The 14,985-nt window shown below is 39.3% G+C and overlaps 1 protein-coding gene across 1 annotated transcript; it reads right to left on the bottom strand.

The window, feature by feature from the left end:
* Positions 1–462: 462 nt before the first annotated feature.
* On the bottom strand, positions 463–14,799 carry LOC117295145 (hexokinase-2-like). Its single transcript, XM_033777710.1, has 9 exons — positions 14,691–14,799; positions 7,078–7,240; positions 6,268–6,407; positions 5,742–5,862; positions 4,919–5,010; positions 3,988–4,087; positions 3,146–3,338; positions 1,935–2,090; positions 463–925 (listed from the first exon to the last, which is right to left on the bottom strand). Exons 1-9 carry the CDS (start codon positions 14,703–14,705, stop codon positions 574–576), a joined length of 1,332 nt encoding a protein of 443 aa, XP_033633601.1. The 5' UTR covers positions 14,706–14,799; the 3' UTR covers positions 463–573.
* Positions 14,800–14,985: the final 186 nt, after the last annotated feature.

Raw genomic sequence — 14,985 nt, 5'->3', positions numbered from 1 at the left:
TGGTCCCATAACAAAATTTCTTGGAAAAGGAATGAATGGCATAAATATATGTCTAAATATTTTTACACAAAAAAAAGGATAAATAACTGAGGAATGTACCATTGGTACCAATCCAGAGCCTAGACGACATTACTTCATAAGTTGAAACCAGGCTGGTAGGAAAATATTAGAAGATCCCTAGCGGTAATTGATTAAAAATGTGCCTTTCAAAAATGAAAGAGCACTATTTAAAAAAAAACAGCTTAAGACTTGGTTAGAACCAGATTCAAAATTTAAAACTATACTCCCTTTTGTTCTGTATGAGACTTGATTCTCTCCTTTAAATTTACACCTTTTAAAGGCAATGGAGACATTGTCAAAGACCAGTCTATCTCAAAAACTATGTTTCTTCAAAGGGAGCCGTTTTTCTCAATGTTTTATATTATCAACAGCTCTCCATTGCTCATAACCAAGTCAGTTTTTATGCTAACAATTATTTTGAGTAATTAACAATAGTGTCCAATGCCTTTAAAGAAAATGAACAAAAAGACAAAAATATGTAAGAAATTGGTCCCGGAAGATTGTGGTAGTGATCTAGCTTGATAGTCTAGCTGCGACGGCAGCCACCAGTGCTGCCCCCTTCCCACTACCATCCTCAGACAACATGAGCTTAACGCTCACACTCGGCACAAGTTCTTTAAGGAATTGCTCCATGTTTGGTTTGAATGTGGGATGCTTTTTGTAGAGGGAGCCATCTACCGCTATGGTCAGCTCGTTAAGTCCGATCTTCGAGATGACCGCTGCCAGGCCGGCTACGGCTAGCTTGGCGGCACGGGTCGACACAGCAACACAGACGCTGCGGACGATGGTAAGGTCGGATGGGGAAGTGGTCAGCCCAAGGTTGGTTAGAATGCTCCTGCATTCTGCATTCTCACTACTTGCATCGCTGTAAATCAAGAATGAAAAATAAACAAAAATTGTTAACACAACTCAGATCAACAGGTTTTTACAGTGCAAACCAACAAATGCAAAAGAACACCTGTAAAATAAAAGGATTAGAAAAAACTAATGGCCAAAAGTGAGGGAATAAAAGGGTAGCAAGAGTTCTTATAAAACCGGCAGGGTCGTTGCCGTGCGATAAAGGCCCTCGCCGTGTCATAAATTTTCTTTGATATGAAATTGCAAAGAAAAATAAATAGAAGAGCTGCTTAACAAAATTAATTCTCATTTTTTATGAAAGATTGCCTAACATTGCAAAACCCAGGAAGGTCACTTAAAGGCGAGGGCTATACTTAAAGGAACACGTTGCCTTGGATTGGTCGACTTGGTCTTTGAAAAGCGTTTGTAACCGTTTGTTATGAAATGCATATGATTAGAGAGATATTCTAAAAGTAGAATATAATGATCCACACAAGTATCACTTGAAATAGCGTGGTTTTCCTTTTACCTCGTTGACTAACACGGTTGGCCATTTATGGGAGTCACATTTTGTACTCCAATAAATGGCCGACCGTGTTAGTTCCCAAAGTAAGAGGAAAACCACGCAATTTCGAGGCACATTTGTGTGGATCAATGTAATCTACTTTTAAAACACCTTTCTAACCATATGCATTTTATAACAAACGGTTACAAATGCTTTTCAAAGACCAACTCCACCAATCCAAGACAATGTGTTCCTTTAACTGATTTGGGCTACCAACCCAAATTAACCAACCCAACGGGCACGTTGCCACCAACTCCTGGGGCTGAAAGACAGTAACCCCCTTCACATATCGTAAGGATGTAGGCATGGGTATCAGTATTACAAACCCACATTCTGAGACACTAGAACTTGAGTCAGGCCAAGACACTACACAATGGAATCCATGCTTAGGATCAAAAGAAGACACTACACAATGGAATCCATGCTTAGGATCAAAAGAAAACACAACACTCTCAAGCTTAAAATTGTGTACCCTTCAATGTCTGTGAGGAAGCGCGTTTCAAACTTCCAGGATGTCTTGAGATCTTCAGAGACTTTTCCTCCAAAGAGATGTCCCGCGGATCCCAGCTTGACCAAGACCAACCTCACAATTTCTCCCAAGTACATCCCAGAGATCATCTTTTCATACCTGAGTAGAGAAACAAGATGAAACTTAAACCTCATCATCTTCAGGATGTCTGTTACTTGATTGCTCACAAGGGTCTTAAAGACATTGGACACTATCGGTAACTGTCAAAGACCAGTCTTCCCACTTGGTGTATCTCAACATATGCATAAAATAACAAACCTGGGAAAATTTGAGCTCAATTGGTTGTCGTAGTTGCGAAATAATGAAAGAAAAAACACCCTTGACACACAAAGTCGTGTGCTTTCAGATGCTTGATTTCGAGACATCAAAATCTAATTATGAGGTCTCGAAATCAAATTCGTGGAAAATTACTTCTTTCTCGAAAACTTCAGAGGGAGCCGTTTCTCACAATTTTGTTTACTCATTACCAAGTAAGGTTTTATGCTAATAATTATTTTGAGTAATTACCAATAGTGTCCACTGCCTTTAAAGGGAATGGTGTACATATGATAACCACTCTTAATATTAATGGCAACAAAAACTGTTGGTTAGAAGCCTACAGCAGCTTTCGATATTAAAAAACCTTTTAAGAAACATTTCACTTTGAAGTAATGGTCATGTTAAAAGATGTCAATCGTTATCCCTCAAAGTTTGAATATGAAAAGCGCTACAATCAGAAATGTTTCATGTTATGGGACTAGTCTTCCTGCGAACACATATACCTTCAGTTTTCCAGTGAAATCTTAGAATCATGACAACAGTTTGAAAAGAATTGTTCACACATTAGTTTTCTTGTATGGTAAAAAGGGAGACCACCAACATAGGGATAGATAGCTCAGTTGGTAGAGCACTGGCAAGTTAATACAGAGGTTGTTGGTTCAAATCATTATCTAGTCAAATTTGGTGTTATCAAAGGTATACTATATATGATTTGAGGCATTGCATGGTGAGGTATCAATATACATTTGGTTTGGGGTAACACCATGTGTGTATCTACTTGCCAGGTAGAGTTTGTTCTTGGAGAACTGTTTTGCTTTATTCTACTACCGCGGAGTAAATTGTTCGGGTGTTCGGGAGACTTCTCAAAGGAATACTCTTCTTAAAAAAACACTCACAGTTGCTTGGACTTATTTAGAGTGAGGTCATCCATCTCTCCATCAAACTCCGTCCTGTATTTATCCAAACACCCATCGTCACCGAATGCTCCCCATTCCATGTTGATAACGACTTCCCTAGGCTCTTTGTCGTCACCAGTCCATGTTCCTACATCAGACAACTTCTCCATGTAACATGCATTAGTTCCAGTTCCTATATAACAAAATAAAAACTGATTATTTGAAATGTTGAAATAAGTGAACTTTTTCCTTCTAGGGCCTACCCGACAGATACTGTATTTGGCCTATAGAAATTTTGAACTTTGTGTGCTAATTTTCCACATAAATTGAAGAATAATAAAAGTAACAGCTGGACAGGTTAGATGTGCCCGCTTTCCTCTTATCAAATAAAAATAAAACAATGCAATTTGTATAAAAGTAAGATTTCAGGTACAATTTCAAGGTCCACCAACTGGTCTGTGTCAGAAAGGATACAGAAAGGAAAGTTAACACAGAAAACCATTGGATCAAGTTTATAATTGAATACTAATATTCTGCTGACACAGACAGCAATTGAAATTCACTTTCTATGGGGACCACTGAGTTACTGTGAGCAATGGTCCCAGCATCTATGTCAGGGAATGATTGCGTCCAGCTATAATGCGTAGCAACACATTTAAGACTTAGTCCTGTTATAATTATTATTACACTGATTGACAAAATCGAGAAGCAAATCATGATTTGTGCGTAGCAACTGATACAATTTGTGTAGCATTTGCTCTGGTATACATCGGAAATTGTTTATGTGTAACTAGACAACAAAGAATGTTGTTGGGGGGGGGGGGGGGGGGTGAGATACTGACCGAGAATGAGCCCAATGTAGGCATCCCTGCATGAGTATGCACATGACATCAGAGTTCCAACAGTGTCGTTTACTAGGGCGACAATCTGCAGATTCACATTCTGGTAGAAAAAATAAGAAAAACAACTGCGTTACATAAACTTCCTTATAAATATAATGAGAAAATAGAATTAGCAGACATTGCAAACTGCTTACCAACCAGAAGGATCTATGGTATAAATGCAATAAACAGTTATTGACCTGACGTTCGCCCCTAGCGGAGTCTTTCTGAAACGCTTCATTAATGAATATAATGATCGCACAAAATACTGATTGCAATTATCTTAAGCCCCGCCTAGTTCTGATAAGCATATTTTGATGCGCTCAGTTACTTTTGTGCTTTTAAAGCAGATGAAATTGGGCCCATGTACTAGTTAAATAGCTTCCGACTGGCTAGCCCGAACAAAGATATTGACAAATATTGGGAAATGCCAACATTGGGTTAGAGAAGACTAAGTTGGTAGAGTGTCCGCACATTAATCAGGAGGTTGCAAGTTCAAATCCTGCTTTCGTCAATATTTTGGATCAACCAAACATAAAATTGTGTCTGACTTTTGAACCAGCACCATTTCTTATAATAGCAAATAGCATGCTTACACCCGTTTCAAGCAGGCACTACTCCAGAGTCGTGCCAAACCAAACTCTGAATTAAGTAAGAAGCAACTGGACGCGCTAGAAGCTGAAAGATCGACTGTTGCAGTCAGTCGGAACGCCTCTGGGGCGCCTTGGTTTCAGACGTCGAACTTGTCATGAGCCGAGCCAATGTAAATGTTATGTTAATTTCGCCAGTCTGAAACAAAAATTATTTGGGTCGACCTGGAGTCGCTCATATTCTATTTGGTTTGACGCGACTCTGGAGCGCCTGTCTGAGCCGGGTGTTAGTCTTTCCTTACCTTCCTCTTACAAGCTTCTTTAAGAAGTTGGACAACATCTTTGCCTTCAACATCTGAAGCTGTGAATCCCTTAGTCCACTTGACTAGTGTGGCTGTTGAGAAATAAATAGAGGAATACTACAATGATGAGTATGGGGTAGACATTGTCATGTTTCCTGCAGGCCCAAATCCCATCAAGTACACGACAATGATGAGTATGGGGTAGACATTGTCATGTTTCCTGCAGGCCCAGATCCCATCAAGTACACGACAATGATGAGTATGGGGTAGACATTGTCATGTTTCCTGCAGGCCCAAATCCCATCAAGTACACGACAATGATGAGTATGGGGTAGACATTGTCATGTTTCCTGCAGGCCCAAATCCCATCAAGTACACGACAATGATGAGTATGGGGTAGACATTGTCATGTTTCCTGCAGGCCCAAATCCCATCAAGTACACGACAATGATGAGTATGGGGTAGACATTGTCATGTTTCCTGCAGGCCCAAATCCCATCAAGTACACGATGTCATAGGGTTCTCACGATGCAGAGCTAGCGTATCGGCCGATACGCGGAATTTGCAAACATTTCGGCCTTTAAAAGTCTTATTGTCCATCTATCATGGATTAGATGTCTGTGGTGGTAATGTGTTCCAATCTTGAATAACTGTTTTGCTATGAATGAATATACCCCCGGAAGTGATTGAGAGCGCCCTCACGCGGTCAAAAATATGGCCCATTTTTAAGCAGCATTTTCTGCATGAGCAGCTCTATGAAATCGGGCCTTAGAACTAGACTACTCTTCTATTACAAAGTAGTGATGACCTTTGACCTGCTTACCTGTGGCTAATCCCATTTGCTTGCAGGGGAAGGAGAATGTAAACCCAAGGGGAAGATCAGTGTCACCGAGTCCCTGTTCAGCTTTGAATTCAGCGAGGCTATCAGCAATACTGTCAAACAACTGTAATTAAAAGCAGGTTGGAGGAATTTATCAGTAACAGCTGCCTATGTTGTGAGGATCCTTAGAGGCACTGGACACTATTGGTAATTACTCACAAAATTATTAGCATTAAAACCTCACTTGGTAATGAGCAATGGAGAGCTGTTGATAGTATAAAACATTATGAGAAATGGCTCCCTCTGAAGTAACACAATTTTTGAGAAAGAGATAAATTCTCACTCAAATACAAAAAGACTTCAGGTCTAAATCCTTTTATTAGGCATCTGAAAGCACATAAATTGTTGCAACAAGGGTGTCTTTGTTATATATTACTTTTACAGTCGCCGCGTGTGTCGTGTGTGCAATGGGTCAATTCATTCCTTTTAAAGGCAGCAGAAATTCTAGATAACTAAAGGGCCGCCTTACCTGCTCCCCAGTTCCTGTCATCGTTTCCTGCGAGATCTTATAAATCTTGCTCTTCATTTTGACATCACCATCAAGGAGCTGCACAAGAAGCACACGAAAGTTGCTACCACCAAGATCCAAGGCAAAGAAATCGCCCTTCTCTAAAAATGACAAGATATCAAAACTTGCTTAAAGTGATGGTCTTGGATTGATTCAAGATCAGGGCCTAATTTTCATAAAGCTGAAAAGCACTATGAACAAATTTATTCCATTTGTATTATGGGTAAGTAGTCTTATCTTCAACTATCAATAGAAGTATTTTTATCAGACTGATAGTAATTGTTTCAACACAAACACAGGACTTGTCTAGTCATGAGGCGACTAGCTCCAAAATAACATCACTGGCGGCAGGCATGTGAATCAAGTGTACAATTTTAGCCCTATGTCCAGTTCCATAGAACTGCCTTTAAAGCAGAACATGTGATTAAAAATCCCTGCTTAGCAGTATTACCAGCAGGATACCAGTCACAAATTGTACATGTGACATAGTAGTTTGGCTGGTAACCTTATTCTGGTTAGCATAATTTTAATCTGCTTAGCTCATTATGTGCTTAAAGCAGCCCTATGATGTTGGGCCCTTGCCGTCGATTTCACAAAACTCTTCCTAACTTAGGATTAATCTTAGAACTTAGGACGAGTTCAGTTCCGTATCCATAGACGTAAGAACGCAGTAAGGACGAGTTACTCATCCTAAACTCAGGATAGGATTAATCTTAGCGTTTGGTTTAATCAACTGCAGGACACTGAGTAAACCGCTATGAATGTAAATACCTGTGCCATCAGGAAGAGAGCGTACAAAGCTTGGATACATCTTGACTATAGCCGAAGCATTGGTGGCGCTGTTTAGGCCTCTGTCCATGTTCTGTCGCATGAGCTGAGAGATCTCCTGTAAGTTGGACTTGGATAGCGAAAAGCTTTCCAAGATTCCTGTGACCTAAATGTTTTAAAGGAAGGGGGAATGTTAGTGCACAGTTAATTTATATTGGTTTATTATTGCTTTATTAAAAACATTTCTAAAGTCACAGCAAGAAGCCAAATTGAATTTGAATTACAATTTTGAGCTGATTGATGACTATGGAATGCATTTATAATTTTAAAATGAAACCAAACAAAACCTGCAGAATTTGTTTTGAACTTTCTGAAATGAGTAGGATTTGAAACTTTGCATGATGGGTGTAAAATCAGTTAAGGTTTGCAGTAGCAGCATGTGTAAATCTCTTTTGAGTAGTGTTGGTTCTTAAAAGAACCAGTGGTTGACAATTCAACATCCTCCTGAGGACGATCAGAGCATACTGATCAAAACATTGAGTGGTCAACCACCGGCTCATCTCGTTGTCAACCACCGGCTCTCTCTCAAAACAAACACTACTCAAAAGAGATTAACACATGGTGCTACCGCAAACCTCAACTGAACTTTCATAAAATATGAAATATGATGGAACAAGGTGATTCGAGTTTGACATGTCAAATTAAACGCAAAATTTCAAGGACTGAAACATGTTGGGTTTAAAGATAATGTAGTGGGAAAAAGAAATTAATAATAATCAATAAAATGAATTCAATTAGTTTGTCTAGGCATAGTGCTACATCGGTATGGACTGTAAAAGGGGTAACCCTGTTTCAGCCCTTTTTCCTCTGGAAAAAAAATAATTGTAGCCCACACCTTTAGGCCTTGTGTGTCTGGCGACTTCCATAAACAAAAATTAAAAAATGCTTTTCAGACTGAACTAGCCAGCCGGACCACTTGGAGAGAATCATGATTAGTCCTCGGGCTTTCTAACTAGAATTTAGCCGGTGGAGAACACTGACAACCCTCCAGCAACTCCCCACAAAATCCACTCTTGCATCACTGACTGTCCGCAACATGTACTGGTACATAAAATATAGTTAATACTTTTGTAAATACTTGTATAACCTGCAATATTTGGCTTTCTATGTAAAGGTAGGGTCATTGATTGCTAAATGTGCTCTAAAAACTAATGATCAAGAATGACTTGGTGAGAAGCACTGCAGCATAAATACTGTTTTGAGAAAGGATTCACTGTAAAGTACAGTTGTATGGTTTGGAATTTTGTTTGCCCAAGACCATTTGAATCTGAGAGTTTTGAAATTTTGGGGGCGGGGGGGGGGGGGGGGGTGGGGTGGGGGGGGGGGGTGGGGGGCTAGGGCGAGAAGGAACTAGACTAGGCTTCCAGAAACAGTGGGGTTGGGAGGGGAAACCCCTTACCTACATGTATATGATATAGTGTCGAAATTAAACATGTTGATTCAGATAACAGTAAAGATTAATTGTGCTAATCTTACGGATGTAAAGTATACCCAGTACCATTTTTGTGACGCATCAACACGAGATTATAGCTTTTTCATTTAATGCTACAAAATCAAGCATCAGACATCCGGGCTTCTTTGCGTAGTTGCCTTAAAAAGGTCATGAAGAATGAGGGGGCAAAGTAGAATCAAGTCGTGTAAGCTTCACTTCTATAAAAAAAAATTTTTTCATAATACACCAACCAGTGTTCAACAAAAAAGATTCAAAAAATACAAACAAAAACCCCTGATACATCTTCATAATTTTTCTCTTACAAAGAATTAAATGTTAATTTTTTAGTGAATTGTTGTCATCCAATCAGTTATTTAGTCTTCAATGTCAACCAATGGGAGAATAACAAATGATAACACAAAAACAAAATATTAATATATCTAAGCGTATAATGTTTACTGAACTTTTGTAAAATTCATAATGTATGAATGGTCTATCTCAAGAATGGATGCATAAATAGAACATTGTGTATAGCAAGAGGACAATTTGCACTGAAACAGCAAATTCTGAAATTGTGCATTGAATGAGTGCCGGCACAAACATGGATGCCTTTTGTCCAGTTCAAAGTTCAAATTTAAAGGAAATCTCCCCTCTGCCATAGGACTTGCAGTTTAAAACTTTCACTGGATGGACATGTTTTTACAAGACCAAATACTGCAAATCAAGACTGGAGTTTCATCTTTGAGAGGGCAAGGCCATTTCCATTTCTAAGAGAGCACTTCCATTGTAAAATCTTAAAGTCTATGAGATACTTTTAAAGGGGCACTAATAAGGCCAAGACCGGGGCACTAATAAGGCCAAGACCAGGGCAAGAGAAGGCCATGGCTGTGTAAGAGGAGGTTTGGATTTTAAAAGTAAACCAAATCTTTACAAAGATGTTTGGAAAAACGATTGGACCTCTGATTTGTTTAGTTTTACGTAAGTAACTAAACTTGCCTAATGATAAAACTACTGAACCCAGGCTACATTGTGTTTGCGCAAACAAACACAAGATCAGATCTGTACACATTTGTAAACATAGGGGGCGCTACGACCATGTGAATTAATTAGAAACATGTACAGTATGCGGTGAACATGCTTGTAGATCTGTACATTGTTGTAAGTAAGCATAAACAGCATGGTCTTGACAACAAAACTAGACCATTGCTAGAGGTCCAAGAGTATTTCAAGCCTTGCGCTCAACCAAGTCTTTTAAAGTAGACATTTGATATTGAACAAATTTGAACACTGGTTTTGATGAATGCTTGACATCTATAAAAGACATGACTGAATTATGACGCTGTTGAAATGGATTCATGAGATTTTCAAGTACAAAAGTTTAACATTTTAGAAACCTCGGCAGCTGGTTTGGTGCCGAGCTCCTTGTCTGATGTTTTCATCTGGCGATTTCCATCATTGATCCCTGTTAAATTCTACAATAATCAAAGAAGTTTTTGTTTATTTGAGAATAGTTCAGAAAAGCTTCCAGAAAAAAGTTTAGGATGTTGGGTTGTTAATTGATGCATATTTCAGTTGTGATCCTAGTAAAAAATAAAGTAAAACGCAATTCAATCAAAGACTAAATGCAACGCAACTCAACCAAAGACTAAATGATTCAGCAAAATATGATTGAATCTCTAGTGAGATCTGAAGGAATGATAAACATGGAGATTGTCACATACCTTCATTGCTACATTGGAGTCAGAACTGCCATGACATAAATGCTTGTTGTCAAAACTATGCTCACTGCCATGAATATTCATTTTGCTGAGTGTGTGTGTGTATATTTAAAAACTTCTCAATTTGTGTCAGTGGGACTTCTATAGGACACAACTTGGCTCGTACGTGTAGTTCTCAAATGATGTGTTTTTCAACCAGAATAACAAATGATCTGCGCAATGCCCAGCTTTTATAGGGCCTAGAACTAATGTGGTCATAATCTTATTGGTAGAACATGATAACAGTAGCTTACAACATTACGTCAAGCGAATGGCATGCTGTTTACCTAAGTTAACACTTCCGGTTTTCAATGACACTGGACAGAGTCATTATTGATCTTTGTTCTGGGGACTCGAATTGACCCCAAGTCTTGGGGATGAGGGACAAATTAATTAGGCACACATCATAAATGTAAATGATAAAAGGGTGTAGGTCACTTATCAAATGAGCTCTCTACAAACTGCAGGTCTGGATTTTCATCTTTGAGAGGGCAAGGCCATTTTCATTTCGCTCAGGGCACTTTACTTGGAAATACTTTAAAAGTCAATGGAAAACTTCCGATGGGGGCACCAAGGCCAAGACCAGAGCAACAGGGGCAATGGCCTCCATTATAAAACAAGGCCTGATGTAGACTTGTATTTAGAGAGTGTATAGTGACTGAGTGGGTGTGTCAAGATTGTCAGTGCTCTATGGTTGTGCCACAGGGGGTGTGTCCTATTGGAGTTGTTATTGTCATAAAACCATTCAAGGCTCTATTTTTGTTATGGGTCCACAAGAAAACAAGGTTGACCTTGCTGTAGGGGTTCTGTTTACTGCATACTGCTTCTGTTTGAACAATCACTAAGATATGGTTTAAAAGAAGATTGATCACATTTGTCTTTAATGGTGATACAAACTTTCAATGAAATTGTAAAGTGCTTAGCAGGAATGAACAGGATACCAGTCACAAATTGTACATAATGTGTTTTTTTGGCTGGTAACCTTATTCTGGTTAGCATAATCTTGTACTTTGTGCTCAAAAGCAGCTCTATGAACTTGCGTACAGAGTGTAATGGTGTCCGTGTACATAGTGGATTACGTTGATAAACTACATTATGTACACATTGATTGCTTGTGTCCTGACACAAGGTTGTCTGACCTCCATGGTAATTTGGTTGTCTGAAGGGTAGATCAAATTGGATTCAAGTTAAAGTACACACTGATGACTTCTACATCACGACCAACTGGGTGTATCAATCTCTTTGGTTTAAACAAAGGGGGTGTGTCCAATCTGGGACCAGTACAGAATAGTGCATGGTTTACGTGACTATCGAACCAGGATTAAGAGAATAGGTACAAAGCACAAACAGGCCTTTGAAAAACATGAGTTTTCCAGGTCAACTCTTGGCAGAAAGATTAATGTTCAATGTTCAATGTTCAAAATAAACTATGTATTGTAAAACAATCTGGTTAAAACAAAGTCTGTCCAATTTTGTCAACAAACAGTGTACTGACTCTAAAGTATGACTTTTTATGTTGTCCTCATTTGGTGTGCACTTTTGCTGGCACCGTACTTAGTTCTTGGAAGGGCAAGGTTCCTGGTAAAGGGCAGTTTTTTTCTTAGTAAAATAAAAAAAGGTATACCTGGGAGAGTGGGAACAATACCATCTCTACTAGAACATTTCAGGGGGGCACTAAGGCAATGGCCGGGGCGTGGAGGCAAGCGTCCTCCTTTGCCTTTGTGAAGTATCATTCCTGCATTGTACCTGCAGGAAGTCAGTAGTATTGAGCATTTGTTGTTTTATAAACTGCAATGTCATCTGAAAATGGACAAGGTTAACCGGGCACTGTTGCATTATCTGTTAATATTTAATTGAGTTTTTCTCATTATGACATTGTGTATCAAGGACTTTGATCGACCTGGTTTGTAGCCTCTGACTTCTCAACTGGCAAAGACTGTAATTGTCATATTGATTCAAAATCGATGTGCGTGAGTTTAAAAAACTCAACCTTCCCAATCAACAGTAAGCAATTGTCCCCCTCCATTGTATACAATGGACCGACCCATTAGGCTCCGCCCACGGCGAACGTGTGTGAGCAAGAACAAGTGAGCCTCTCCAATGCCATTCTGCACAACTCTGCCGCGCGCGCCAAGCATACGTGCATACATGTCGGGACCTTATTTTGTCAGACTTTTGGTGGCGCAATGGGTTGTATTTTTATCTTTCTCGTTTTCATTCTGATCGGGGCCTGTGTGATCGGGCCTTAACTCAACAGGCCTTGGGTAAAAGTTCAAGAGTCAAATAATTTTTCATTTACTGTACAACGCAGTGACATTTCCCAACTATTTTGTGTGTATGTTTGAAGCATTTGGCCCTGTATTCTAAGTGAGTTTAGTGGGGCTCACCCCTATGAAATTGACCTGAGGTGTTTACCCATTAAACTTTGCCCAGAATATAACTGAACCTTCCAGAGGCTTATCAAGTAATATCTTATCTTAGTCAAACACCAAACAAGGGCAGATGCAACTTAGCCTCCCCTGTGTTGATACACTTTAAATAATAATCCAATTTACAACTGATAATAATGCCTACATTATGCTCCATGTCTGGAAAATGACATTCCTGTTGCTGAATTATCAAATCAAGTTGAGATTGTTAGGAATCATCTTATGAGATGATTAAGAAAGACAACCATCTGAGATAGTGTACTGCCAGACCAAGCAAGAAACTGTTTTGGCAATGCCTTATCTTTATGATAAATTGACTGGTTTCTTCTATTATTACATGGGACCTAGGATATCCCTGGCCTTACATACACCTTAATGAAAAAGCAACATGGTCATTGGATGACCTAGAGTATGTCTGTGATGGTCTACATACGTTGCATTTTTTAAGCAAATGAAAGTGCTATACATTGAAAAACCAGGAAGAGAATCCCGCATACTCAAACATGTACTGGGGCCAGCCATTTGTTGCATTACATAACACTTTCATTTGTATGCATGAGTACACAAAACCATACCAGTGTTGAAAGCTCTCACCTCCTGGTTGTGTTTACATACCAGTACTATAGATAGGCCTACAATGTAGCTTTAATACTAAGTTAGGAAAAGCCTTGGAGAAGCATAGCATGGGTATTAGCATTAGGCAATTGCACTATCAACAGAAAATATTTCATAGATTGAATGCTCCCTGCTAGTCCCATGGCCCAGTGAACTATGTACACAATGTAATAGAGGTAGGGTGCACACAACATCTTGCCCAGCCCAGATAGAACACATTTTTCTGCACATCCAACCCATGTCCCGACTACCTCTTCTGAAGTACCTGGTCCCCCCAGGGCCGGAACTGCAACGATCCACATTTTTTATTTGAATGGACAAAACTGTGAAATGAGTCAGAAAATTGTCTGTAAAATATGTCTCGCTTCATGGTAAGCGGAGAGTGGGCATTGTAAGTGATATCTGGGGTTCTTCAAAAAGACACTGGACACTTTTGGTAATTGTCAAAAAGACCAGTCTTCTCACTTTGTGTATCTCAACATGAATAAAATACTATTTTTTATGATGACTAGTTAGTACTAGTAAATTAGTAATTTAGTATTATTGTTAATCCCCCCTGCCAATAAATTAAAATGCAACAAAATCCATCAAGGAATGGACCAGTTCAGACTGATCAGTGTTTGACCTGCTATAATGCAACAGTATGAACATAAGTGTAGTGGTGACTTGGCTTTGGAAGTTGTGGAGGACTGGGACCAACAAAAGTCGACTGCCCAAAACTCAGAAAGAACAAAATGCAACGCCAGTATAAAGTTAGGGTTTGAGATAAATTTCTGAGTCTGTCCATCCATCATGGTCTGGATGGAGAATCCTACATATACAACCTTGTAAAACCCCTGGGCCTGCCCTGCCTGGGTTCTAATTATGCTCCCTAATTATTTAGCCCGAGAGGAAAAGTTTTCGTATCACGACACCATTTTTTTAATTGATGTGATCTATTTTACCTCAGTCAGCTCAATATGAGAATGAGATATCCCTTTTTGTAAAAATGAGTGAAAAGGAGGTGGCATGATACGGAAAGTTATCCACATTTTTTTTATGAGAAAGTACTGTTGTTAAAACTTATAACTCAGGGCTGAAATAATGAAAACGTTCAATTTCAACAAGGAAGTGGATGTGTGCACTGTGCACACATGCAAAAATGGCAATGCTCTGCCTCCCCCTCTGTATGTAGGAGCATGTAGGAGTGTGTGCTGAATCGGTGACTGACAATTCAATGCGAATCAAGGACTCCTCATCCACAAAAAGTCACTCCTTTTTCAAATGGAAGGGATAAATTTCACAAATTAAACATCACATAAAAACGTCCACTTATCAACTTACGTCAGTATTCGCCATTTCTGCTGTAAAACCGGTGGATAAAATGGATGAAGAACGAAGATAGAAAGAGTTTTGGAGATCCCCCGACACCGTCCGTCTGCAGCTAGCTGTTCTTCTACCGGGATGGCCCACATAGAAATGTTTCATTCCAACTTTAGAATTGTCCCAACTGTAGTTGGGACGGCTAAACTACAGCTGGGATCCACAGATCTGCAACCATCTAGTCTTGTCTCGTGTTAATTTGTCACAGTTTTTCCAACGTAGAGAGCGCTATCACTCACGAACAACTTTCACGACA

This window comes from Asterias rubens, chromosome 9, assembly GCF_902459465.1.
Source record: "Asterias rubens chromosome 9, eAstRub1.3, whole genome shotgun sequence".
Classification (NCBI taxonomy): domain Eukaryota; kingdom Metazoa; phylum Echinodermata; class Asteroidea; order Forcipulatida; family Asteriidae; genus Asterias; species Asterias rubens.
Note: the sequence above shows the minus strand (reverse complement) of the source record. Positions and strands in the feature narration are given on the sequence as shown.